This window comes from Heptranchias perlo, chromosome 26 (assembly GCF_035084215.1).
Source record: "Heptranchias perlo isolate sHepPer1 chromosome 26, sHepPer1.hap1, whole genome shotgun sequence".
Taxonomy (NCBI): Eukaryota; Metazoa; Chordata; class Chondrichthyes; order Hexanchiformes; family Hexanchidae; genus Heptranchias; species Heptranchias perlo.
In genome coordinates this window covers 31,705,611-31,732,532 of record NC_090350.1, presented here as the reverse complement: position 1 = coordinate 31,732,532, position 26,922 = coordinate 31,705,611, and the positions used below count along the sequence as shown (strand labels likewise).

Genomic DNA, 26,922 nt, shown 5'->3' with positions numbered 1-26,922 from the left:
TCAGACATATCAGAATCAGTAGTATTATTTCCATTCCCAAATCCTCTCAATGACCAAGGCCACCTACTTCCACTCCCGTAACATCTTCCTCCTCCGCCCATAATTCAGCCCATCCACTGCTGAAATCCTCGTCACCTCTAGACTCAATTATTCCAGTATTCTGCTCACTGCCATCCCATCTTCCTCTCCTCGCAGACTGTACCTCATCCAAAATTCTGTTCATATTCTATCCTGTGGCAAATCCCACTCCTACCCATATTGGCTTCTGATACCCCAATGTCTCAAATTTAACATTCTTGCCCTCATCTATAAATCCCTCTATGGTCTTGTCCTTCCCTACCTCTGTCACTTCCTCCAGCTTCACTGTCTCTGGGCAGAAGTCTATGAATTTGGAAAGAAATTTCCCTTGCTGAAGATTTCATCATGAAGTGCATCACTCACCAACTCCAGCATTCGCTTTGCAACAGCTCTGACCTCTGCTGCACCATCAGTAACAGTTTAGGAAATATAATTTTAAAAGTCTTGACTGTCACATTCATCTATTACACTTCAAATGTCACACTTCAAGGTATCAAAAGTATACAAAAAGAGAAAGTCATTCATTTTCTGCTGGTTCAACTGACCATGAAGCCAGGAATTAACAAACACCTACTATTTTGCAAACTCCACACACCCAACAGCAATTAGCCTCAGTATGTTCCTATATTTATAATATTTAGACTTTGAGTCCTTAAAGGAACAGGCCACTTTAAACATAGATGCACTTTAGCAGCAGTATGATACATTGTTTGTTATGCCATATAAGGCCGCGGTACTTATAAAACATAGGGCTCTGAATGCTCAGTCGTTGAGTATATTCAAGACTGAGATCGATGGATATTTGAGGGTATCAAGGGATACGGGGATAGGGCAGAAAAGTGGAGTTGAGGTAGAAGGTCAGCCATGATCTTATTGAATGGCAGAGCAGGCTCCTGCTCCTATTTCTTATGTTCTTATGCCAGTGGACAATGCCTCTGGAGACCCACTATTAGAAATAACTTCAGAATCCCTGCAAAATGTTTCTTTTTAAAAAAAAAAATGGCCTTTGTAAACAAAAAAATTACTTCACAAATATTTAACACTTCCTGATATGAAATGATAACGATTACATTCTGGTGTAGAAAAGATAAACTGATTTTAACAGAAAAAAACAAAGTCAGATTAGTTTAACTTTGATGTTAAATTCCTTCAGGTGGCACCCAGGATGTAACAATACTTGAAAATATGCAACAATTGATGGATGTTGATGACGCTGGCGGTTCAGGTTCACTTCCACACAAGGAACAGACTGTCCGCCAGAGGGGGCAGCGATCGATGCGCCAATGGTATCGAAATGAAACGTACTAAAGATTCACCGGGAATGTCACACCGCTGGCAAGCAATGAAATCGCATAAGACCGTAAAGTGGGATGGCATTCATCCCCCAGACAACTTGCTTTATGTTGAAAGAGACGTGGACGTACTATTAAGCAAACTTACCAAAGATAAACTAGTCGCTATGTGTAAGTGAGATTGGAAGGCATGAATTAAGAATGGACTTATTTTTTTAAGATGAAGATTTAAAAACAAAACCAAAAGGCACTTAAAGCAGAATGTATTATAAAATGCAACCACGTGGAGACAGGAATGAAAAATTAGGGCGACTTCCTTGTTGTGGAGCATTTTAACAGTTCAAATAGTTTGTTCCAGAGAAATATTACTACAGTTTGTGTTGAATTAATTTAAAAACCTCGCTATGGATATAGAACTATCTGAAAAATGACACATTTCCAAACGTGTCCAAAGTCCATTACTACCACTGGATCATCCAGTCAGCCAGACTCCTTACAATCTACTTTTTGCCCACCGTCTTGATCTGTTGCTTAAGACTATAATTGCACAATATTGATGCCTAACTCCATTGTGACAACAAAATGCACTTCCACGTCAGAGAGACCAGAAATACCTTTATCATCGGTGTTTTTTTTTACGGTCTGTGAGTGATTTTCTTTTTAAATAAAAATTATATTTGTGACCTGATGTAATAAAGGGCCGTAAGGCATGATGTAGGGGACTGATGTAATTTAAACCCATCAAAACAGCGTGACTTGGCTCATTTTAAACGGCACCGCGATTAAACTCCACAACATGCAATGCAAAGTATTCACGTTTCTTTGAAGCAATTACATTAAACCCGATTTGGAGGAGTGTGAATCATCGAGTACAAATACTGTACAGTTGACACCAATTGTTATTGCCGTGGTAACTACAAGGTCCTCATCAAAGATTTGAACCAAACCGTCAAGATTCATCTCAATTGAGACTCGAGGTGAGCTATAAACGTGACCCTTCAGCCTCGTTTGATACAAATGATTGGTATATTTTGCCCATTTCTCTATAAATTGTTGGGCATATTTACTTTCAGGTTTTTTAAATATAGTAGACTCGATCCCTTCTCAATACCATTTTACTGATCAATACGTGTACTAGCAAAAGAGTCCATTCCTCAACAATCCAGTGACCTGATAGAAATCTTGAATAATGCCAAATTTCCAGAAAGATTTTAAACGATTTATTTTTGCCCCCTGCTCAATAGTTTCGGAAACAAATGGCAATCGTGAACAATCCTATAAGCTTCTGGTGTGTGTGCTGGAATACACAATTAGATGCTAGTATATTAATCGGAAAATAAGAAGGGAAAACCTTCCCAATCGCTCGTTGACCGGACACTTGGATTGCATCTGTTAACGTGGAGAGTGTCATCTCCTGCCTCTGATTCAGGGTTTGGACTGGGCAAGTTCCCCACTTGGGATAATGGACAATTCTGTTGCATTCGATAATCAGAAAGGATTGGCTGGAGATTGTGGTCGATGTTTTGAGCACCGTAGCCTAGATCCAGTTCGCACGCCACCGTCCGATTGTTTTAGTCTTAAACATGTTTTTGATAATCCATTTACAGACAAAACCAACGTGTTTCTTGTTAGCAACATGGTCTAAAGCACAACTCTCACCACAAGGAGCAAAAGGGCAATTCCACTTAAACATGAACAGCCACGATCGTAAAACAATAAGAAATGAGAGTTTAATTGCTAATATTTTATCAACAAGTTTTGTAATAACATTGGATATAAATGCTTCTGATTTTTATGTCTGTTTAAATGAGTGACAGATACACCTCTTAGTATATGTTGTGTACATCAGCAAGGAGATTGAAAGATGCTTCGTTTTGTAATTCAAACTAAAACAGCATCCCTGGAAGCTTTTGGTAATGTAGAAAATCAAGTCAGTATTCTGGTACTACGGGCAGGTCCCTAAGTGTGTAAGTCCAGTGTTACTTAACAATTCGATCGCTGTAGCACAGAGGAGACAAAATATGGGGCAATGTGCGGGGCTGGGCGACGTGACAGAGAATTGTTGACATTTCTAAACACAGTTTTAAACGATTGCCACAAACACCACTCGCTTCACCGAACGGTCTCGACAATTTGGACTCAACCCGCTCATAAAACAGGTCTCATCCCCTTCGTGTTTTATTAAAATATAACAGTTAAACAGAATTAAGGCAAAAGGTTTCACTGGATGATTTATCAACACTTTCCTGTTAAGGGCATAGTTTCAAAACAAATATACATTTTAAGGATGGACAGAAAAGCTGGAAACATGAAATTAAAATACAAAGAGCTGGGACATTTCCCATTTGTTTTGTGTCTCCGCTTTTCTCGATGTTTAACCTTAGCAGCAGGTTAGTAAATCCCAAGGTAGCATTAGTCCCATGGATTCTGTAGAATTACACACACAACCCCCGGCAGCCCCGCACTTGCAGCTATCCCGGGATATTCAGAACCGGGCCTCTTGTTCTGGTGCAGTTTGAAACAGTGCCAGTACGACTATGTGTCACAGATTCAGTAATAACCTAAGGATTCCATTTCCAGCCAGTCCATTTTTAAATTTTATTTTTAAAAAACTGCGCATAGGGTTTAGTTTTACGAATGAACAAGTAGATGACTGTAAGAAAATTTGAACTTTAAAGAAAAATCAACCAGTTTTATTTCAGTACAGATCCAAACACAAACCGCAATTGAAGTAATTCTGGATCTAGCTGTGAATTTGGCTCATATTAGGATTTAATTGTTCCAAATTCGTAAATTTTAGAAATCTCTTTTAAAAAATGCTCACTAGTGCAAAATTCGGATTTGTGTCGAGAAATATTCGTCAATAAAATACATTAAACAATCCATTAGAACAAACACCCAACGTACAATTAAATGATTGGATTTTAATCATGAGTGAATCGCTCTGCTGTATCGCCCCCATCCTCCCCTCTACTGACCTGCCCTTCACACACTGAGTCTATATCTCCCCGCGGGGCTGGCAGTCATAGTGCACTCTATCCTGGTCAGTCACATTTAAAACTTACATTAAGGTTCTCGAATTTGCATATCAAATTGCTGATACCAACAGGGAATGATGTTTTGATTTAGGATCTATTTGTCAAGGAAGCACAAGTACTTTAAAAAGAGCTCAGTCAATAAAAACTCAAAACAGAACAAACCAGCAAATGACAAACAGATGCAAATAAGTCAGAGTTGCCTCAACTTTGAGGTCCGGATTGCCAGGGCATGCAGGCCTGGGGTTAGAGAACTCTGGTTTGCACTGTTTTAACACGTTGTTTACTCTACAATGACACTATCACATTATGTTTCCAATTGGAAACAAATACTAGTATGATTGTCAAATTAAAGGGAAGGTGTACCACACGTAATTGTACCACAACTTCTATTTGTTATAAAGGGAAGTAATTTGTCAAACAACGGCTCTCAGTTGCCTTTTGGATGTTTTAAACTTAAACTAAAACTTTCATGCATAGACAGTTAGGAACATCCTATTTGTGTGGAATAACATCTGGTCACATCACAGCGAGGAGCAGCAGAGTTAACAATACTTCATGATGTCACATGATGTTTCCATGCCCACCTGCACTGGCAATGTTAAGGCATGAACTAGGGCCCACTAATATCACATCATTGACATGAAGGTGGTTTGTATGTGCATTGACACAAAAACAGTAGTATAACTAGGTAGTCATGCCAAGACTGGTCACCATACAATAACTGGCATTAAAAAAAATAAAAAGTACAGGTGTCAGCTGTGGCTCGGTTAGTACCACTCTCACCTCTGAGTCAGAAGGTTGTGGGTGCAGGTCCCACTCCAGAGATTTGAGCACAAAATCTAGGCTGTCACTCCAGTGCAGTACTGAGGGAGCCTTGCATTGTTGGAGGTGCTGTCTTTCGGATGAGATGTTAAACAGAGGTCCCATCTGCCCTCTCAGATGGATGTAAAAGATCCCATGGCACTATTTTGAAGGGAACTTACAACACCAGGTTATAGTCCAACAAATTTATTTTAAAATCACAAGCTTTCGGAGATTATCCCCTTCGTCAGATGAATGAGTGAAAAGGTTCTCAAATCGCATATCTTATACTATGTTGGGACAGCATCACACCAATCAAAAGGTGTTGTTGTTATTCAAACAGGCCAGTCACGGAGAACAGCACGTCCCAGTACACTGGATATACATTGTGTCTATTACACAGGCAGGCAGAAAGAAACTCAAAATAGCAGAGAGAGAATATTAAAAAACATATAATTTTTTTCCCCCTTTTTGCTGGTGGGGTTACGTGTAGCGTGACATGAACCCAAGATCCCGGTTGAGGCCGTCCTCATGGGTGCGGAACTTGGCTATCAACTTCTGCTCGACGATTTTGCGTTGTCGTGTGTCTCGAAGGCCGCCTTGGAGAACGCTTACCCGAAGATCGGTGGCTGAATGTCCTTGACTGCTAAAGTGTTCCCCGACTGGGAGGGAACCCTCCTGTCTGGCGATTGTTGCGCGGTGTCCGTTCATCCGTTGTCGCAGCGTCTGCATGGTCTCGCCAATGTACCATGCTCCGGGGCATCCTTTCCTGCAACGTATGAGGTAGACAACGTTGGCCGAGTCACAGGAGTATGAACCATGTACCTGGTGGGTGGTGTCCTCTCGTGTGATGGTGGTATCCGTGTCGATGATCTGGCATGTCTTGCAGAGGTTGCCGTGGCAGGGTTGTGTGGTGTCGTGGACGCTGTTCTCCTGAAAACTGGGTAACTTGCTGCGAACGATGGTCTGTTTGAGGTTGGGTGGCTGTTTAAAGGCGAGCAGTGGAGGCGTGGGGATGGCCTTAGCGAGGTGTTCGTCGTCATCGATGACATGTTGAAGGCTGCGGAGAACATGGTGTAGTTTCTCCGCTCCAGGGAAGTACTGGACGACGAAGGATACTCTGTTGGTTGCGTCCCGTGTTAGTCTTCTGAGGAGGTCTATGCGATTCTTCGCTGTGGCCCGTCGGAACTGTCGATCGACAAGTCGAGCGTCATATCCCGTTCTTACGAGGGCGTCTTTCAGCGTCTGTAGGTGTCCATCGCGTTCCTCCTCGTCTGAGCAGATCCTGTGTATTCGTAGGGCCTGTCCATAGGGGATGGCCTCTTTGACGTGGTTGGGGTGGAAGCTGGAAAAGTGGAGCATCGTGAGGTTGTCCGTGGGCTTGCGGTAGAGTGAGGTGCTGAGGTGCCCGTCTTTGATGGAGATTTGTGTGTCCAAGAAAGAAACCGATTCTGAGGAGTAGTCCATGGTGAGTTTGATGGTGGGATGGAACTTGTTGATGTTATCGTGTAGTCTCTTCAGTGATTCTTCGCCGTGGGTCCATAGGAAGAAAATGTCGTCGATGTATCTGGTGTACTGGGACGTGCTGTTCTCCGTGACTGGCCTGTTTGAATAACAACGACACCTTTTGATTGGTGTGATGCTGTCCCAACATAGTATAAGATATGCGATTTGAGAACCTTTTCACTCATTCATCTGACGAAGGGGATAATCTCCGAAAGCTTGTGATTTTAAAATAAATTTGTTGGACTATAACCTGGTGTTGTAAGATTCCTTACATTTGTCCACCCCAGTCCATCACCGGCATCTCCACATCATGACTATTTTGAAGAGCAGAGGAGTTCTCCCCAGTGTCCTGAACAGATTATTTGGTCATTATCAAATTGCTGTTTGTGGGACCTTGCTGTGCACAATCTGCCTGCTTTGTTTACTACATTACAACAGTGAATATACTTCAAATGTTCTTCATTGTCTGTAAATTGCTTTGGGGCATCCTGGCCTTATGACCTCCTGAGGCCGTGAAAGGTACTATATAAATGCAAGTCTGTTTTCTTTTTACAGATGTCTGCCTGTATAACATTTAAGAGTATGTAATGATTCAATAGAATACACTGCCCCTTTAATAAAATAAGTTCACACCCAACAGGTTTTCTGATTACAAAATGTAATTCATTACTCCAAATGGTTGTAAATTGTATAATGGTTGTAAAAATTGGTTGGTCATAACAACTTAAAAGATTTAAGAAATTGGAAATCGTGAAATGCAGTATATCCCTTAAATCACAGATGAAACTCTGCCTTGGACTAGTCACAGTCAACACCCTGTCCAGCTTTAAAGATTAAAGCTGGAGATGTAGGAATTCTAATCAGTTTGGGAGTTTGTGTAGTGGTGCTTATGATGCACTAAACTGTGTAAGTTTTTGGCAGCCAATCTTCCAGTTGCTTTGCTCCTTTTCAGTGGTCTGCTAGTAGTATTTATTCCGTTTGTATTAGTGATCATTATGCAGCCCAATAAGTTTGTGTTCACAAATAAAAACATGACAGCCAACTGTAATTAACCATTTAACAATCGACACCACGTGACAGGCCCAAAAAAAACAGCTCATGGGATGGATAGAAGAACAGTCAATGCTTCCCTTTCACTTTGTGAAACAATAGTCCAGCACATTCAGGCCTGCAGTACAGGACATTCACACTTAGAAAAACTCTCAAAACCCTTGAAATGTCATAACTAAGATTTATCTGTGCCCTTTATTAACAAATCTGAGTAAGAGTGAGGCATTCTCATTATAACAGCCTCGTGCTTCTGTAAGAAGCCGTAAGATTCTGGCATTTATCTATTGTGTTATGCCTGTAATACCATAAAGCAGACTAACTTATTTGTCAAACTGTTAAAAAAAAACCACAACAGCACTTTATAAAAAATAACAGTTCTTCATTATTGGCATTCCTGCAGTCCACCTGCTAGTCACCTGTGGCCCTCAGCAAATGTGCTGCATCGTGTGTCTCTCAGCCTTATCTGCAGTCCTTGACTCTGGAATGTTGCTGTTATCACTAGGGAAATGAAGAGATATATTTGAGATTGTGGCCCTTAGTGAATAAACCTGATACAGAGAGACTCCACCCATGTCTGGGTGAGCCCATTGATCTGAAGAGTATGGATTTCTGGTGGTATGCATTTGTTGCTGGCACTACATTTATGAAATAAGGGATCAGTTCATTGTTTTGCACCATTCAGAAATGAACATTGTACTTTACAGATGAATGGTGATTGCCAAAGTTAATTCGATGAGAATTCAGTCAGTCAGTCTTTTATTCAGATCTAGGATGGCTTTGAAACCCTACCTGGAACCATTGTACCATAGATCACACCACTCACCCTATGAACGGTGTTGTTTTAAACTGTTAACCGTGTTCAAGGGACAACATACTTCATTCATTCATTCAAAAAACAATCAGGAGTATAACAGTGGGTAGTACACTTTTTTTTCCAAATCATATTGGTTCCAAAATTCCAATAGTATGGAACTAAAATGCAGCATAAATTAGGGTCTGTGCTTAAAGCTCAATCTCCAACAGAGGAACTATTTGAAAGGAGCAACGGTGGGGCTCCTAAGTCAGATTTGCGGCGAGGGATGAGAGAACTGCCAAGGATCACCAAACATCACACTCAAGTGTGGATTATGGCCACATGATGGAACAGAGTTCCTACCAAAATTTTTAAGTTATTTATTTGTTTTATTAGAGCCCTGTAAAAACAGCAGGGCTGCAAAGTGTGAGCAGGTAAAAGGTCATCGGGATACAGGTCAGAAACAATTGATAACAAGCTCAGCAAGAACTGAAGAGATTGAAGAGGTCCTTAAAAATCTTTCCAGCAGTAAAGACAATAATGACAAACAAAACCAACACGCGAAACCTGGGATTTCTGTTCAAGGAAGAGCCCTTAACTCAGGGGTAGGTGATCTGGTGGTACCACTTGAACATTGCACCTTGGGCAATCCCACTATTGCCCCCTGTGTGATGCTTACAATTGTAGTTGACCTCCATAGTGATGGGGAGGGAAGTATTAAGTATATAAGAACCAATTCTTTAGCAGAAGGGAAATCAAAAAACAGAGGGCAAGTTAATCAATGCAGTCTCCTGCTCATCATCTACCTCTTGATCCATATGTACAAGAGCAGCACTGGCAGAGACCTGATCTGGGCTAGCTACCACTTTCTTGGTTAGGGAAACAGTACAATAGGTTTCCAAACATTTTTTTCAGAATTGCTGTACAAGTTATCATGGTTATATTAGTGATGGTTGCTGTACAACCATCACTGTAAAATCTGGTATACAAATCATAGCTTCACATATATAGATCTATGGTATACAGTGCAGCAACTTGCACACCAGTGTAACAATAGATCAAGTTATATAGACAAGGAAAGTGCCAGATTCAGTCCCTAGTTTGTACAGAGTTGGGTGAAGTCCACAGATGTGGCAGTGGTGACAATACAAATTATCAGTGCCCCTGCGTTAGGGAGGAGGGGGGACACAAAAAAAATACCTTTGAGGGACGCAGCTCCTCATTGCTGTCTAGTGCTCGAAGCTGAAAAGTGCATATATGTAGATGTTGGGCAAGGGTAGCATCAGGCTCAGCTGTGATGCTCTCCATAGTCAATTAGCCAGTTGACACTGGCTCGCATAGGACGAATAATCAATTGGGTGATATGCTGGGTGTAAGGGGCTGTAAACATCCAGGAATTATACCCTGTGATGGGAGAAGACAAATTAAACCAAAATAGCAACTGAAAATATGGGAGTAACTCAGTAACAGATTTTACAATAAATTATTGGTTTATTTCATGAACAAAGGTGTGTACTGATATTCAATGCACAAACTGACATGTTTGTTAAACCAAGTACGTCACACCAGTGACCATGCATGACAGGAGTCATACATACCAGGGGCTGTTGTGAGACAGAGAATGCAATAGTTTGCTCCTGGATTAGTGTTCTACCATAGGCAGTGCCTGGCAAACTGCACTCCCAAGCAGAACGCCAGAGCTTGCACAATCGCCTTATCCATAAAAGAACCTCAGTTATACACAGTCAATAGATTACTGTCTTATTCTAGGCATTTGATTTTAAAATGTATACTGGTAAAGGTCACGTAGCACAGACCATTCCTTATTAATAATTAACGGCTAGAGGCTTTCTCTGCAGTTAATCACACTTGTGGACAATGACACTATCACATTATGGTAGCAGGATATTCAGCCTTTAACAGATCTTTCTTTTGGTTATCACAGGTTACAGCTGGTCTGATTGGCTAAAGACAAAGCATCCCTCAGATCCTTTTATTTTTTCTTGCATCACACTGCAACAAAAAAAAATGGAAATCCTCTTTGTACACACACCAAACCTGCAGTTGAATGTGAGACAATGAAGTTTTGTGTGTTTATCTAGGATTTAGGGGTAATCATGATAGGACCAGCTTTACTCTCAGATCAACACTGATCTGTCGAAACCAAAACACCTTTTCATTCATTTAAGAAAGGAATTCAGCCCTGGCGGTTAAGTTATTCCTTTCATTTATGTTACTCATTTATACCCAAATTATGGTGATCATTTTAGGGGTAGTTTCTTCTTTCTGTGGTCAGCACTCACCTAGGCCTCATTGGTTGCCATGACAATATTTTTTTGCTACAGATCATGAATTATCTGGTTATTTCTGTGCTAACTCCTTTCTAGAGTGACATTTGTTCTCAATTAGGCAGTTGACGGGAGGTCATGAGTAGAATGTTGTGGATTTTACAGAAGTAAGGGTCCTCAGTGAAATGTACCCACAATTCTTTTAGGGAGAAGCCATGACAAATCAGGAGGGAGTATACAGTACATAGACCACATAGGGAGAAATAAAAGGTTCTCTTTCAAAGCCTGAAGTTCACCATCTACTCGATGCTTGTATGGCAATTAGAAAATGAACACCATTATCTTTAATAATACCTTCCACCTGGTGCAGCCTTAAATAGAAATCATTTATACAACACCTGGCCTTAAAAAATAAGACATGGAATAGACCACTTATCTCACACATGTGGAATGTGGAATTTATTCCAGACCCAAGACCTTCTGGATCATTTCTCTCCAACTCCACCCGTACCAGGCATTCAAGCTACAATACTCAAAATCCCCATCCAGGGATAAGAACTGAATCTGAAGTGTCTCTGGTCAAAAAACAGAACATATTTTACTTGGTCGTAGATCTTGGGATTGGCGACGTCATAAGATGAGAATAAAATGGGGGAGGAGGGGAAAAGGATATGGATAAGCTAACTATAGTAATTTTGAAAACAACCAAACTCAGATTTGAGATACGGTGAGTGATCTGCGAGATAAATGAAGATTATTCTATTTATTTAAGATCACGTATTGTATAAATTACTTTTGTTTCTTCTGGAAGGTACTAAAGGTGATGGCTGTCCATTGATCTGGAGGCAAAACTTCATTCCAGCCTTTTAATTCACTTCTACATCAGGTTCTATTTTTGGCCTTGAGGTTACTGGAACTTTAACTCTCCGCTTGTGTGGAGGGGATTTTTGGGATAGCAGCTAAGCCCTTCAGCAGTGGGTGAGAAACAACTCACTTGTCCTGCTCAATACTTAAGTACAAATCAGCCCTTGTAATATTTCTCAATAAAAGTAAATAAAAAGTAAATGAAAGCAACCAAGCAACAAACTATGGAGTTAAATGAGTTCCTCTTATTCTGGATAGTGTTCACGTGATTAAATCGCCTAAAATGACCAGCTCCTCCTCCCTCTAAAGTTCTCTGTGAACTAGTCTCTGGAACTCGCTACCACAAGGAGTAGTTGAGCTGAAAAGCATAAACGCATTTAAGGGGAAGCGAGAGAAACACGTGAGGGAGAAAGGAATAGAAGGTTATGATGATGAGTTAGATGAAGAGGGGTGGGAGGAGGCTCGTGTGGAAACACTGGCATGGACCAGTTGGGCCGAATGGCCTGTTTCTGTGCTGTACATTCTATGCAATTCTATGTAATATTGGAATCATCACATAATTCAATAGAAACAGGTCATTCAGTTTTCCCTGATAGTTTAATCGATTAAACCTATGTGTAACTGAGTCATACAAAGTAGAAGGACCCAGGTATGAATTCCAGTCTGAGCTGAATTCGCCCATCTCAGCTGGGATGGTAGTCACCATTTTACAATGGGTTTTAGTGCCCTGGGTTAGCAACGTGAAAAATCAGTTCCCCTTCCCGATTGGTAACCGGTGTCTCCCGCTGGAAAGTGTAAATGTTGGGTGAGGGTAGGATCGAGCTTGGCTTCAATATTCCCATGATTTGATAGCTTGCCAACGTAAAAAAAATGACCACTCAGGCAAGGTACCGGAGGGCAACCAGCACCCATGGAACCATACCCCAGCAACCACCTTCAGGTGGAGGGGAGAAAAGGAGGGGGCGGGGGCGGGGGAAAACGCAAAGAATTGGCAAAAGAAAATAAAAGTTAATAGAATTTTTAAAAATAGGCCACTTAATGGATTTCCTCCAATTAACTTGGTCTATATTATTAACAACTCCAACTGAATAGGTGCCATATGTAAAAGTTTGCAAACCACAAATGCTACATGTTCAATTCTGCTACATGGTTTTGTTTTGTACAAAAATTCAGACTTGGTAACAAAATGAAGAAACGATAAAATAAAGCAACTGAACAAACAAAAAGGAGTCTGTACATAGTGTTGTAGTACAGAAATCAGGTTCTTGCTACAAAAAGAACACTGGATATTCCGCTATTAAAGAAAGAGCAATACCTTCCATACTTTTCTCCTCGGAGAGTCTTAGTTTAGATGCTCATTATATATATAAAAAAATCCTTTAACTTACTGTTAAATTTTCTTACCCCTTTGGAGCAAACTGGCAAAACACAAAAGGCATCTCATCACTGTTTTGGAGTCTCACTGACTTCTTCCAGCACTCAAAATGCATGAAACATGATTGAGTTGTGTAAAGAGTTACTCGGTCACAAGCAAATGCCAATCACAGTCAAATGTCTGTACTACATACAGCAGATCCTACTGTGAAGAGAAGTAAGTAATGAATAACTGAAACAAACTGGTAAAAAGAATTACAACTGCTACACAACAGCAATTTCTGGAGCCTTTTCTTAAAATATTTCACACCAACTGGATAGAAACATCTCCCATCCAGTTCTGAAAATTCAGAGGACCAAAGCTTCATTGTGAGCTGTAGCTCTTTACAAAAAAAGGTATAGTCCAAGGTTTTTTTCTGTCATCAAGGTAATATATAGCAGAGGTCACCGATGATTCAAAGTACCATAATCCTGTTCAGCTGGTATCTTAGAAAGTCACATGGCATTTGAAAGCTGAGCCAGAGTGAGTAAATCCCTATTAACGTGTTCCTTTTGGTAAGGGGCGGGTAGTGGCTCATTCTGGTGTTTCAAAGTTTTTGGATTTGTTGAGTTCAAGTTCAGAATTTGCCCTGCTTCAGTCTGTCGATGTGGTAGCAAATCTTCAAGGCTGGTCCCAGCTTCAGTCCCATATACTTCATCATCATGTCGCTCCGTAGCAACATCAAAGCCTTCCCATCAATTTCCTGTGATATAAAGTACAGTACAATTGAACAATTGGTCAGATCAGATCCGATATCAGCTGGTTTTCTTGTAGCAGTTACCCTCAAGAACACGCACCACAATTAACCCAAGCCTTGGAATAACTCAAGGTGATTTTATACTGAAGTGGGTTGCTGGGAGAGTGCCACTCAAGTGAAGATCAATAAAAAATGAGCACCATTTTTCCAGTTCTTCCAAAGTATGTCATCAATCCTTACAAGGTCTGTTGGAAGGACATTAAAATGGGAGGCTGGAGATTTTGCACTGGGGGCTCTTGGAAAACCATGAAACATTGGGTCCTGAAGCTATTTGGGTGATTTATATTGGAAAAGAGTGTACTGTGCACCTGCTTCCAGTGTTAAAAAAGGACACTTACTGAGGTTTCTGAAGATCAGAGACATCTACTTATATTAATCTTACAGCTAGGCAACACCACATCACCTGAATACATGCTTTATCAGCAAAACTTATGCTGGATGTCAATTTGGCATTGGCTGCTGTTGATGTTACCTCATTAAGAGTCATTGCATGTCAAGCCCACAGACTGTATTGAAGTCTGCCTTTCAATAACCTTGATACTCATGTCATAAACCAGTGTGAAACGTACCTGTGGGAGAACAGGAACAATAAGCTTTGTTTTTGGAAAAATAAAAAGGTACAGGAACATTTTTAAAATTCATTCTTGGGATGTGGGCTTTACTGGCCAGGATGTTATTTATGGCCCAACCCTAGCTGCCCTGAGAAGGTGGTGGTGATGGGCCTTCTTCTTGAACCACTGGATAGTGGTTTGATTAAAATGAGTGGCTTGCTAAGCCACTTCAGAGGGCAATTTAGAGTCAACCACATTGGTGTGGGACTGGAGTCACATGCAGGCCAGACTGGGTAAGGACGGCAGGTTTCCTTCCCTAAAGGATATTCGTGGACCAGTTGGGTTTTTAATGACAATCTGACAGCTTCATGGTCACTTACTTTTTTTATACTGATACCAGTTTTTTTTATTTCAAGATTTTTAAAATTGAATTCAAATTGCCATGGTGGGATTTGAACTTTCAATCTCTGGATCATTAGTCTAATTGGTTTACTTGTCCAGTAATATAACCACTACGCTACCGTACTCTTAAGAGATTATTTTAATCCCATTAATCAACCAATGATTACTGATTTTTATTTACCAGATCTCCATAAATCCACAACAGCTGCCAAACTGATGAAAGGGACATCAAATGGTCAAACTCAGTGCAGTGTTCATGGGTGAATGGGAGTCAGCACTTAGCAATTAACATAAGGGATCAAGCTCAAGGCCTTTATATAACCATGCAAAATTCAGGTGCAAACTTTTACATGAAGATCATACTTTTAAATCTCTGATAAATGTTCAAAACACCATAGCCCACTTGAAATATTCCACACTATCACTGACACTCTAGACTTTACAACAGATGCCTTTGATATACTCTGATATACCATGGTCTTCGATATAACACACACCATTTATGCTCGGTCACTATCAGAGAACACAAACATTATTTATAACCAGTCTATTGTACGTATAGCTTCCATGGAAAGGGTCATGGGGAGAAATCTGTTGGTCACTTCAGAGTTTTAACTTTGCTGCAATCTTACTGAAAAAGGGAAAAAAAAAGTTGAGTAATTCTGAAAATCAGGATGATTATAAGCAAAGTTCCCATGAGGATTTAGCTTGCTTGGGTCATTTAAATAAGTTGTCATTCTTATGAAAACTTAAGTACCTCAAAATGCCTCTCACCAGCATTCCCATTAAAGACTAAACTTCAGTGATCTCCAGGCAATAATAAAAAAAGCAGTTCACTTGGATTTTAACCCTACGTATGCTACGGCAAGTTTATTTATCTGGATGCACGTGTGCTTTGTGGCGTGTTTAAAAAAACAAGAATAACCTGGTCAGACTTATGATGCTACCACGTCGCTCTTCGATCACCTGGCATAACAAAAACCTTTGGTGTTGTTTTTATAGCAAAACAAAACTCTTTTTGTTAGAAGTTGCTCCCATCTCCAAAAATGGGAGCCAGGCGGAAGCAGAAAGGTTAAACATAAAGTTTAATTAAGATTTTTTTCAAAAAAAGAGAAACAACATTAATTCTACTTTTTCTCCTTACCTAATTTAAGTGAAAATAAAAATAAGAGAATGGGAAAGAGGAGAGAATGGGGGAAGGGATGCAAGGACAAGGGAGAGTTAAAGCAATTAAAAATGTCATCTAAATTTTTATTTTTGTGGTGTTGGGGTATTACAGTACAAAGCCACTTCTGACATTTGAGTAGTTTTATTGTTGTAATATTCGCGTTTGTTCAAGCATCATTTGGTGTGAGCTGAAAGTTTACAAAACCAGAGACAGTCTTTTGCCTGGACCTCAGTTGTTTAAGAGTTAATTGTTACCAGGACCACTGGCATCATGGTCCATGGAGATGTCAGTCCTGCGCTGATACATTGCTGTACACTTACATGCTTTCGGAACAGGTCTGCGTGAGGGCCGAGAGACTGCGGATCTGCATCTCGAACAAACTGCATCACATCCTCTACAGTCCAACTGGATGGATCCCTGCTGATTAAACGAGGTGGATCTCGTGCTCCCGTAAACCTGTCAGAACCTAGGAAAAGGTAACAAAGAATTAGCCATTATAGTTTTGGACATTGTCCCCCCAAGAATGCTCCCATTTTTGCAGAAGCCACGAACTTTGACTGAAGAGTCTCAATTAGTTTTCTTCGAGGATACCACTGAAAGACTATACGGCGACGTGTCAAACCGGTATCATGTGTATTTTGTGTAGTCACCCTTTTATTAATCAAGCATAGATGACGATTGGCAGGTGGGAAGCATTGTTGTATCCTCATATATATTTTGACCCAATGTACCACATGTATCTTCGTTATGCAACTGTTACTGTATTTATATGATCACCTTTTGTATTAACCAAACTGCCAAAGGTCAACCGTAACATGACAATGGGGCCTCAGAATTATTAGCTTGAGAACAGACATGGAATGTGAGATAACAAGCTCAAAGTTGCTGACTCCAGTCTTGGGAGAAGCATCACAAGATAGGAAGGAGAGGCAGCCGCTTTCTGGAGTTGTAAGCTGACAATTGGCCAACTAAGGGGTATGGCATCTTGAGGGCCACTCAATAATCCTCTGCCTGTGAAAGGTAGGGATAAGGAGCAGGCCAACTCTTCTCCCCTTGTCAAGAACATACATGACATTTTACTGGTTACCTCGCCCTTTTGAAAGATTCCGATATGGTGATGACCTGCATCAAGACCAGCCCTGTGCCCACCCTCAAAAGTGGCATTGAAGAGACCCCAGGCGGGGTGGGGCCTGACGGGCGGCGGAGACCCCAGGCGGGGTGGGGCCCGACGGGCGGCGGAGACCCCAGGCGGGGTGGGGCCCGACGGGCGGCAGAGACCCCAGGCGGGGTGGGGCCCGACGGGCGGCAGAGACCCCAGGCGGGGTGGGGCCCGACGGGCGGCAGAGACCCCAGGCGGGGTGGGGCCCGACGGGCGGCAGAGACCCCAGGCGGGGTGGGGCCCGACGGGCGGCAGAGACCCCAGGCGGGGTGGGGCCCGACGGGCGGCAGAGACCCCAGGCGGGGTGGGGCCGACGGGCGGCAGAGACCCCAGGCGGGGTGGGGCCGACGGGCGGCAGAGACCCCAGGCGGGGTGGGGCCGACGGGCGGCAGAGACCCCAGGCGGGGTGGGGCCGACGGGCGGCAGAGACCCCAGGCGGGGTGGGGCCGACGGGCGGCAGAGACCCCAGGCGGGGTGGGGCCGACGGGCGGCAGAGACCCCAGGCGGGGTGGGGCCGACGGGCGGCAGAGACCCCAGGCGGGGTGGGGCCGACGGGCGGCGGAGACCCCAGGCGGGGTGGGGCCGACGGGCGGCGGAGACCCCAGGCGGGGTGGGGCCGACGGGCGGCGGAGACCCCAGGCGGGGTGGGGCCGACGGGCGGCGGAGACCCCAGGCGGGGTGGGGCCGACGGGCGGCGGAGACCCCAGGCGGGGTGGGGCCGACGGGCGGCATGACCCCAGGCGGGGTGGTGCCGACGGGCGGCAGAGACCCCAGGCGGGGTGGGGCCGACGGGCGGCAGAGACCCCAGGCGGGGTGGGGCCGACGGGCGGCAGAGACCCCAGGCGGGGTGGGGCCGACGGGCGGCAGAGACCCCAGGCGGGGTGGGGCCGACGGACCGACGAGACCCCAGGCGGGGTGGTGCCGACGGACCGAAGAGACCCCAGGCGGGGTGGGGCCGACGGGCGGCGGAGACCCCAGGCGGGGTGGGGCCAACGGGCGGCGGAGACCCCAGGCGGGGTGGGGCCGACGGGCGGCATGACCCCAGGCGGGGTGGGGCCGACGGGCGGCAGAGACCCCAGGCGGGGTGGGGCCGACGGGCGGCAGAGACCCCAGGCGGGGTGGGGCCGACGGGCGGCAGAGACCCCAGGCGGGGTGGGGCCGACGGGCGGCAGAGACCCCAGGCGGGGTGGGGCCGACGGGCGGCAGAGACCCCAGGCGGGGTGGGGCCGACGGGCGGCAGAGACCCCAGGCGGGGTGGGGCCGACGGGCGGCAGAGACCCCAGGCGGGGTGGGGCCGACGGGCGGCAGAGACCCCAGGCGGGGTGGGGCCGACGGGCGGCAGAGACCCCAGGCGGGGTGGGGCCGACGGGCGGCAGAGACCCCAGGCGGGGTGGGGCCGACGGGCGGCAGAGACCCCAGGCGGGGTGGGGCCGACGGGCGGCAGAGACCCCAGGCGGGGTGGGGCCGACGGACCGAAGAGACCCCAGGCGGGGTGGGGCCGACGGACCGAAGAGACCCCAGGCGGGGTGGGGCCGACGGGCGGCAGAGACCCCAGGTGGGGTGGGGCCGACGGGCGGCAGAGACCCCAGGTGGGGTGGGGCCGACGGGCGGCAGAGACCCCAGGTGGGGTGGGGCCGACGGGACCCCAGGCGGGGTGGAATTTTCCTGCAAGACGTCTACGAGGTGGGGACAAACTCTACCCAACACGGAATGGGCGATATAGTTCTTGTTCTGTTCTGTTAGCTACTGCTTCGGCAGGTGTAAGTGCTGACCATCGTCGAAAACTTAATAAAACACCATTGTACCATATTTGAGTCATGTCGATCATTGGGATAGGGCAGGTACCCTGTACTGCAGAACATGAATATTATTGTGTTGGCTTTAATTTAAATTTTTTTTATATTATACCTTGATCTAAGCTGCCCAAAACTGGACATGGTTCCTTTGAACAGCTGAATTAAGTGACAAAGCATCACAATTGGATGTCCAAAAGCACAGTAGCACCTCCTGGAGCACATGCAGGGAATATTTTTGTTTCACGGAAATCATTTGTATTGGGAACATCGGGAAATGCTTAAAGTAAATCATTCATTGAAAAAAAACATGCTGTAGCAGAGTTTTATGGGGACCAACCCAGCACATACTCAGGATCAAATCTGCATCTTTCCTTATTAGTATGCCTCTGCCCCAACCATGGAGCACATTTACCTCCTGAGCCTTCAGGGGATCCAGATGAGCCACTTTTAAGTTAAAGATAAAAAGAATTGTTCTGGAAACATAAATCCCATTGCTCATATGGAATGGTTTGCAGAACAGCATTGTAGAATGAGTTGTGGGGCAGAAATTTTAATAAGTCTGAAAGATAGAGAAAATAGGCATGTAGTACAGTAGACCCTCATTAATCATACTATTGAGAGTAAGCCAAATGGTGTTTCATTCTGTTGGTCTCACTAGTTTTGGCAAATAAAACACACAATCATTTCAACGCAACCATTCCCTTTCCTAGAATTAGGGGAAAGACTTCCTGTGTGCACCATATGCAGCAAAACCCTAAAGGTGTTTATATAAATGTAAGGAATCTTACAACACCAGGTTATAGTCCAACAATTTTATTTTAAAATCACAAGCTTTCGGAGATTATCCCCTTCGTCAGGTGAATGAGTGGAAGGTTCTCAAATCGCATATCTTATATTAGGGTTCCCTCCCAGTCGGGGAACACTTTAGCAGTCAAGGACATTCAGCCACCGATCTTCGGGTCAGCGTTCTCCAAGGCGGCCTTCGAGACACACGACAACGCAAAATCGTCGAGCAGAAGTTGATAGCCAAGTTCTGCACCCATGAGAACGGCCTCAACCGGGATCTTGGGTTCATGTCACGCGACACGTAACCCCACCAGCAAAAGTTATGTGTTTTAATATTCTCTCTCTCTGCCATTTGGGTCTCTTTCTTTCTGTCTGTGTAATTGACACAATGTATATCCAGTGTACTGGGACGTGCTGTTCTCCGTGACTGGCCTGTTTGAACAACAACGACACCTTTTGATTGGTGTGATGCTGTCCCAGCCTAATATAAGATATGCGATTTGAGAACCTTCCACTCATTCACCTGACGAAGGGGATAATCTCTGAAAGCTTGTGATTTTAAAATAAAATTGTTGGACTATAACCTGGTGTTGTAAGATTCCTTACATTTGTCCACCCCAGTCCATCACCGGCATCTCCACATCGTGTTTATATAAGGAATAGCTTCCCCACACATAAGTGCACAGGGCAAAACCTCATACTGGATCTCTAAGTTTTGCGTGTCCTTACCTTCTGCGCTAACTTTGAATTTTCTAATGTTGACTTAGATGGACGGCTCATTACACAAGATCATCTCAGTCAGCCAGTGTGAGCATATTAACAACTCTCATTGAGTATAATTACCCGGCTCAGACACATTTGTGAGCTAAATTCAAATCATTACAAGAGCTTTGAGCCAGAAATAAGGTGGATATTAAGTGAATTCAGGACACACAATAAAGAGATAGGAATGAAGAAATAATGAAGGAGAGATTTTTATGTTGAGTGTAAATCTGGCCTACAGTGGGTGAGGCGTACATGGTGTCTGCCCAGAGAAGTCAGTATGGGACCCATGCAATTTTGATGGGTCAGCTCAAATTATCATGCATTCAGCGAGATGCCAGCCTCCCACTTGCTGTGCTGGGGCAACGAGTGGGGTAGATGGAGGATTGCCGCAATATAAAAGCATCATGGCAGCTGTCAGAGCTGCATAATGCACTGATGCTGATCACACACCGGTTGCACATTAATGGAGTGGAAGCCCTTGCGTTTTATGAAGGCAGTGGGGTCGTTTAAAGGAGCGACATGGATGCAAGTCAATGACGCCTTGGACTTGGTGAATCCTGCAATCTGTGAACACCAGAGCCCAATCCTGCTGCTTCGAGATGTCCATGGAGGAAAATGATAAATATGTTTAGTCTAACAAACAAGGCAGACACCTGCTTAATGGAAGCATGGAAGTGGCAGGCTGGAAGAAGCCGGTGGCAAAGTAGTTTGGGCCTGCAGTGACCATGACTACAACAGGCAATGATACGCCAGCTCTGGCAGTTGGCTGCAGGTCTTTTTACAGGGTGTGAGACAACCTCCTTAGAGAAGTGAAGCTTCCTTATGACCTGTTCCTTTGAGAACTGAAGGTATGTTGTCCTGGGCCTATAAACTTTGTTGAGAGGGCAAACATTCCAGCAAGTACAACTCCTTCTACTTGGTCTCCCTCTAGCTGCAGCTCTGTTTGAATCTTCCTCCTCCTGCTGCTCTTCCTCTTGCCAGAGTGGAATTCCCAGAAGGACTCGCATGAATAAAGAAGCGTGATATCAGAAGCCCTTTAAAAGTTTGGAATGTTCTCCAGCAACTACAAGCACATTCAAATCGTATAATCATAGAAGCATAGAAAGGTTACAGCATGGAAGGAGGCCATTCGGCCCATCGAGTCCGCGCCAGCTCAACGCACGAGCAATCCAGCTATTCCCACTCCCCCGCCCTATCCCCATAGCCCTGCACATTTTTTTCGTTTCAAGTACTTATCCAGTTCGCTTTTGAAGACCATGATTGAATCTGCCTCCACCACTCCCTCGGGCAGTGCATTCCAGATCCTAACCACTCGCTGCGTTAAAAAGTTTTTCCTCATGTCACCTTTGGTTCTTTTACCAAACACCTTAAATCTATGCCCTCTAGTTCTTGACCCTTCTGCCAATGGGAACAGTTTTTCTCTATCTATACCCTTCATGATTTTGAATTCCTCTATCAAATCTCCTCTCAACCTTCTCTGATCCAAGGAGAACAATCCCAGCTTCTCCAGTCTATCCACATAATTTAAGTCCCTTATCCCTGGAATCATTCTAAGGCCTTCACATCCTTCCTAAAAGTGCGGTGCCCAGAACTGGACTCAATACTCCAGTTGTGGTCGAACCATAATGTGAAAAACCCACACGCTAACGCAAGAAAAATATCTCTCAAAACTCTACAGCTATACCCAACAGCAGCCGAGAACACCATCAAATATCGCTGGTATTGGCTGCCTTTCGACTTGTACCGTCCGCAGTTGGTAGGCAGAAGCAGGAAGTGGCAGTAGCAATGGGCACAGAAATGAAAATGGCATTGGGGATTCTAACTGTGCCATTTGACTCCAATTTGCATACTTGTATGAGCCTCCCACCTGTTTTAGGGAGGAGCTCTGACCACCAGGATGAAGGTCCTCCTGAAAATTGGGATAGACGACAAATTGACCCTTCCACCAGTCCTGTAATTTTGGTCCCACTACTGCACCATGCACAAAGACAAAAATCGCCCCATAGCACTGCCGAATTATACAGACTGGGCAGGTTCCAAGTTTGATTCTCATTCTGTGTGGAGTAAGCTGACCTCACCTGAGGCAGGGGTACCACAAACGGCCTCAGGCCCCTGGGCTGGGGAGGAAGAGGGGAAACAGAAAGAATAATAAAAAATAACGAGCCCAGGTTCCTGCTCCTGATTCCATTCAGTGATCTCTGCTAGAATGTGTGGACAATGAGCGAGAACAGAGTCAGACTAGGCTGTGATCTCAGCCCAAGGTTGAACAGCCTGCCAAAATGCACTGTTTAGTCTTATACGTGAACAATGGCTACCTGGGTGAGGTAATAAAGGGTGACTGTGGAACTGTACCCCAGAAAAAGTCACTGTCTTGGGAAGTGAATTAATTTTTTTTAATATATAGTGAGGTCAATCACAGTAGTGACTACTGAAATCAATGAAAATTATGAAAGGAGCAGAGGAACTGAACATATTCCAAAGGCATTACATCATTGTTAAACAATTGTTGCTTCAGTTATACACATGAAGCATTGCTGGAACAAGACTATTAAGGAGAAATTGCTTGGTGAGCAGGACTTCCCAATGTCACTAAGGTGATCCTATTCAGTCATCAAAATCTATTGGTTAAACATTAATAAGAACATACACCTTTGGTACAGATTAGGTGAGGTAGACTGGTGATGGGAAGAGATGCAACAGCCTGCCAAGATTAGATACAGTAAAAAAAGAAAGCAGAGAAAGAAGCCATGGAAGATTGGAGATGGGTAGCCAGATCCTTACCTCCAGAGCTGAGTCGTCGCAAGGTCCCTGCGTTATTTTGCGTTAGGTTCGTTGAGTGGTGCAGAGGTCGATAGGCTCGGAACTCCCTGGAATTTCTACTTGTTGGGCTGGAGGGATTTACAGAATTAAGGGCGGAATCCATGGGATCCAGACGGTGCTCTGTGGGGCCTGGTAGGCCATCCTCCATTATAAAGGTTTCAGCTGGAAAAATCATACTGGGCATCAAAAATAAGCTTCACTAATACATGTAGAACATTATTAATCTGTGTTAAAACAGGATTAGATCTGTTTTCTAAAAAAAAAATTAACTGCCCAATAAAGCCAGGATATAACTTTACCTTCTGAAGGATGCCGATCTGTTTTTGGTAGTTTGGGTGATAGAGGTGCGCTGTATGGTGGGGAATCTTGTGTGTACCTTTTAGTTCCTCTTCCTGGTCCTTGAACACCTCCATCTGCTGATTCATTTTTGCCTGGTGAAGGATGAATAGTTATTTACTGAACTATGCAAAGCTATTATCTAAAGTTCATTTTTTTTTTGCTCATGGGAAGTCTCCTACCTCCAGCTCTTCCAACCCACAACCCACACTCTGCTGATAGAAGTTAAGATATTTTTGTTGTGGCACAACAGATATCAGCACTCTCTTCCATGAGGAGATCTCGACCAATGTGAAGTCTCCTATTCAACACAGCAGTCAGCTACTGACCAAATTCACCTCTTCCCCTAAGCCACAGCGTCCTATCCTAAATTTTTAGGTCTTCCTTCGTGGCTCAGTTAGTAAGTTGGCTGCACAGTGCGGAACTGAGCAGTGGAAACCAGAAGGTCCCAGATCTGATCTCGGTCTTGCTGAATTAACCAACCTCAGTGGTGGAAGTGGTAGAAGCATGACAGTTGGCCTTTGTGTCTCTTGGTTAGGGAGGTGGAGAAAAAAAAGTCATCCAGAATTCCTAATTCTGTTTAATCCAGTGACCCATGTTGGACTGCGCAAGCATGTGGCTGTCAGTCACCGGGCTCAGTAGTGATACCTTCCATGGATGAGTTACCAGTCAAGATCACTCTCTAAGGTCACACATGAAGGAGGGCTGTAGCCCAGCAAGACTCAGAGGTCTCAGGAGAACATAGCAAGGGAGAAAAAAATGTACAACTAGGTAATATTTTTGTGCAAATGAAGACTAGGTTCTAAACTTGACATTTGTTCTGTGATCTCTGTTGGTTGTAGTCCATGATTATGTGACGATGGAACTTAAGTTTCAAAGAAAACAATGTTTTGCTACAAACTGTCCTGGATAAAAACAAATAGATAATTTGTGCAGTATCTTGAAAATATTTAATAGTATTTTGATTAAAAAGAATCTCACAAAATTTTACTGATTTTTTGACTAGAAAATATTGTGCCATGCTTCTTTCGAACATTTTCACAAATATCTTCAGATAGAAACATAAATCAAAAATGCTTGGAAAATTCTCAAAATGTCCTTTTGCAGGTTGTAAAAGGTACCTGGCATGAACCGGTCACTTTCATACTCAGTAGGGTTGTGGTTAGCTGCATTGCACTGACTGAAAGGCTGATTCCCAAAGAGGTTGTCACATCGCAGGCTGTGGCAGAGTTTCTCCAGAAAACGGAGGGCGTACACAACACTGTTTACTGCTGGCAGGTTTAAAGTGTGCTGTTCACGGTCAAATGTGGCTAAGGAAACAGAACCAAGCGAAGAAAAAAGAAATTAGATTTTTAAAAATCTCATTGAACAAGGAGACAACACATTGCATTGGTTACTAGTTGCAATCAGGTTTTTATGGGGTACATTCTGCTCATTACACGTTTAACTAAGAATTACTACAACTTTTCAATATGTATAAATAATTCAGTATTAATTTACTTATTGAACCAATTCAAATATCATAGAATCATACAGCACAGAAGGTGGCCATTCGGCCCATCGTGCCTGTACCGGTTCTTTGAAAGAGCTATCCAATTAGTCCCACTCCCTTGTTCTTTCTCCATAGTCCTGGAAATTTTTCCTTTTCAAGTACATAGCCAATTCCCTTTTGAAAGTTACTATTGAATCTGCTTTCAGTACCCTTTCAGGCAGTGCATAATATATGATTAAATTTAATTAAAAGTTCCAATTTTTTAGCTCTGTTACAGAGAGTTAATATTATTTCAAGAATAGGAATTCGGGTGATTGTATGGCATGTTACAATGGTACCCTTTATTACTGGAGTCTAGTCTTTAATGAAGGCCACATAAAAATGAAGTACATTTTAGTCTGTGACCCTTTAAGAATTACAGTGGCAATTCTGGATCTAAAGCTGAAGAAAAGGATTACAATCAAGTGTTCAATATGAGAAGACTAAGAATTTTGCAAGATAGCATTCTGCTCAAGGACAATCATCTTATTGTATTGAATGTTATAAAGTGGAGATAAAGGCAAAGAAAAGGGGGTTTATTTTATAAAGCTGAAAAGGCCATTTCACCCATCTATTTGCACCTATCATAGGCTCCATCTCATTTAATATTCCAGGGAAAGTTCTTTGCAAAAACTCAAAAATACTCAGGAATAAGTACAGAAATTCTAGAATATTTATCTATCCTCACATCTCCATTAACAACCTAGGCTGCTACCTCCCAGATCCCTAATCGTCCAGACACAACACCCACCCCAGCAGCACAGTAACCACCATGTTATGTAGTGCATTTCATTGTCTCAGTTCATATCTAACCCAGATATTTATCCCGCTACTTTTTTGAAGGAATTAACTGACGTGGCATCAGCTGCTTTTCCTGGGAGACCTGTTCCACCTATCCTCTGTGGAAGGGGGGGGGGGGGGGGGGGGGGGAGAAAAGGTGGGGGCGGGAGAAAGAAAGAAAGTTTATTATGGTCTTAAGTCTCACTTGCGGCTTGTTAATTTTAAACCTGTGCCCTCTAAATTCTGCGCTAACAGTACAAATTAAATAATCTACACACATCTACATCTATGCTACTCAGCATTCTAAAGCTTGTATCATATTCCCACTTTTTCTCTTGTCAATCAATGTAATGACTGGCTTGCAAATCTAAATTGAAATTTCAGAGAAGAGCCCACTATAATTTCATTATATTCATTACAGCATGGAACAGTCTCGAATTTTAGCTCCCCTCTCTGAAAGGGGTTCGATTTAACACTAGTTCTTCCAGACAATACTTATAAGGAATGGCTGAACAGGCTGAGGCTCTTTTCTCTGGAAAAGAGAAGGCTTTAAGATTAAAGCCTTAAAGACAGACAGACAGACAGGCAGGGTGACCTGATAGATGTCTTTAAGACTATGAAAGGGTTTGATAGGGTAGACGTAGAGAAGATGTTTTCACTTGTGGGGGAAGACCAAAACTAGGGGCCATAAATATAAGATAGTCACCAATAAATTCAATAAGGAATTCAGGAGAAACATCTTTACCCAAAGAGTGGCTAGAATGTGGAGCTCGTTACCAGAAGGAGTAGTTGAGGTGAATAGCGTAGATGCATTTAAGGGGAAGCTATATAAACACATGAGGGAGAAAGGAATTAAAGGATATGCTGATAGGGATAGATAAAGAGTGGTGGGAGGAGGCTCGAGTGGAGCATAAACGCCGGCATAGACCAGTTGGTCTAATGGCCTA

General features: G+C 43.6%; 1 protein-coding gene and 1 long non-coding RNA gene across 4 annotated transcripts in view; one reads left to right on the top strand and one right to left on the bottom strand.

Moving 5' to 3' along the window:
- The first annotated feature begins 1,759 nt into the window (after positions 1 to 1,759).
- LOC137342653 (uncharacterized) lies at positions 1,760 to 17,181 on the top strand. 2 transcript variants are annotated; one of them, XR_010967313.1, is made up of 3 exons: positions 1,760 to 2,347; positions 16,338 to 16,478; positions 17,106 to 17,181. It is a non-coding gene; the product is annotated as an uncharacterized lncRNA (long non-coding RNA). The 2 variants fall into 2 exon arrangements; XR_010967312.1 differs by having other exon boundaries at positions 16,338 to 16,687; positions 17,106 to 17,169.
- The window catches only part of LOC137342651 (polycomb protein SCMH1-like), a 154,989-nt gene continuing 136,993 nt past the window's right edge, over positions 8,927 to 26,922 (bottom strand). Inside the window, exons 12-17 of one of the 2 annotated variants that reach the window (XR_010967311.1) lie at positions 24,786 to 24,974; positions 23,628 to 23,759; positions 23,290 to 23,490; positions 16,323 to 16,468; positions 13,115 to 13,827; positions 8,927 to 9,962 (exon numbers count right to left, since the gene is read on the bottom strand). Coding sequence is in view for 1 of the 2 variants with exons in the window: in XM_068006704.1 (XP_067862805.1) it covers positions 13,702 to 13,827; positions 16,323 to 16,468; positions 23,290 to 23,490; positions 23,628 to 23,759; positions 24,786 to 24,974 (794 nt within the window). In the remaining variant the exon portion in view is untranslated. Of the gene's footprint in view, positions 9,963 to 10,029; positions 13,828 to 16,322; positions 16,469 to 23,289; positions 23,491 to 23,627; positions 23,760 to 24,785; positions 24,975 to 26,922 lie in introns of those variants that run through there. The other variant, XM_068006704.1, reaches the window with a different exon arrangement.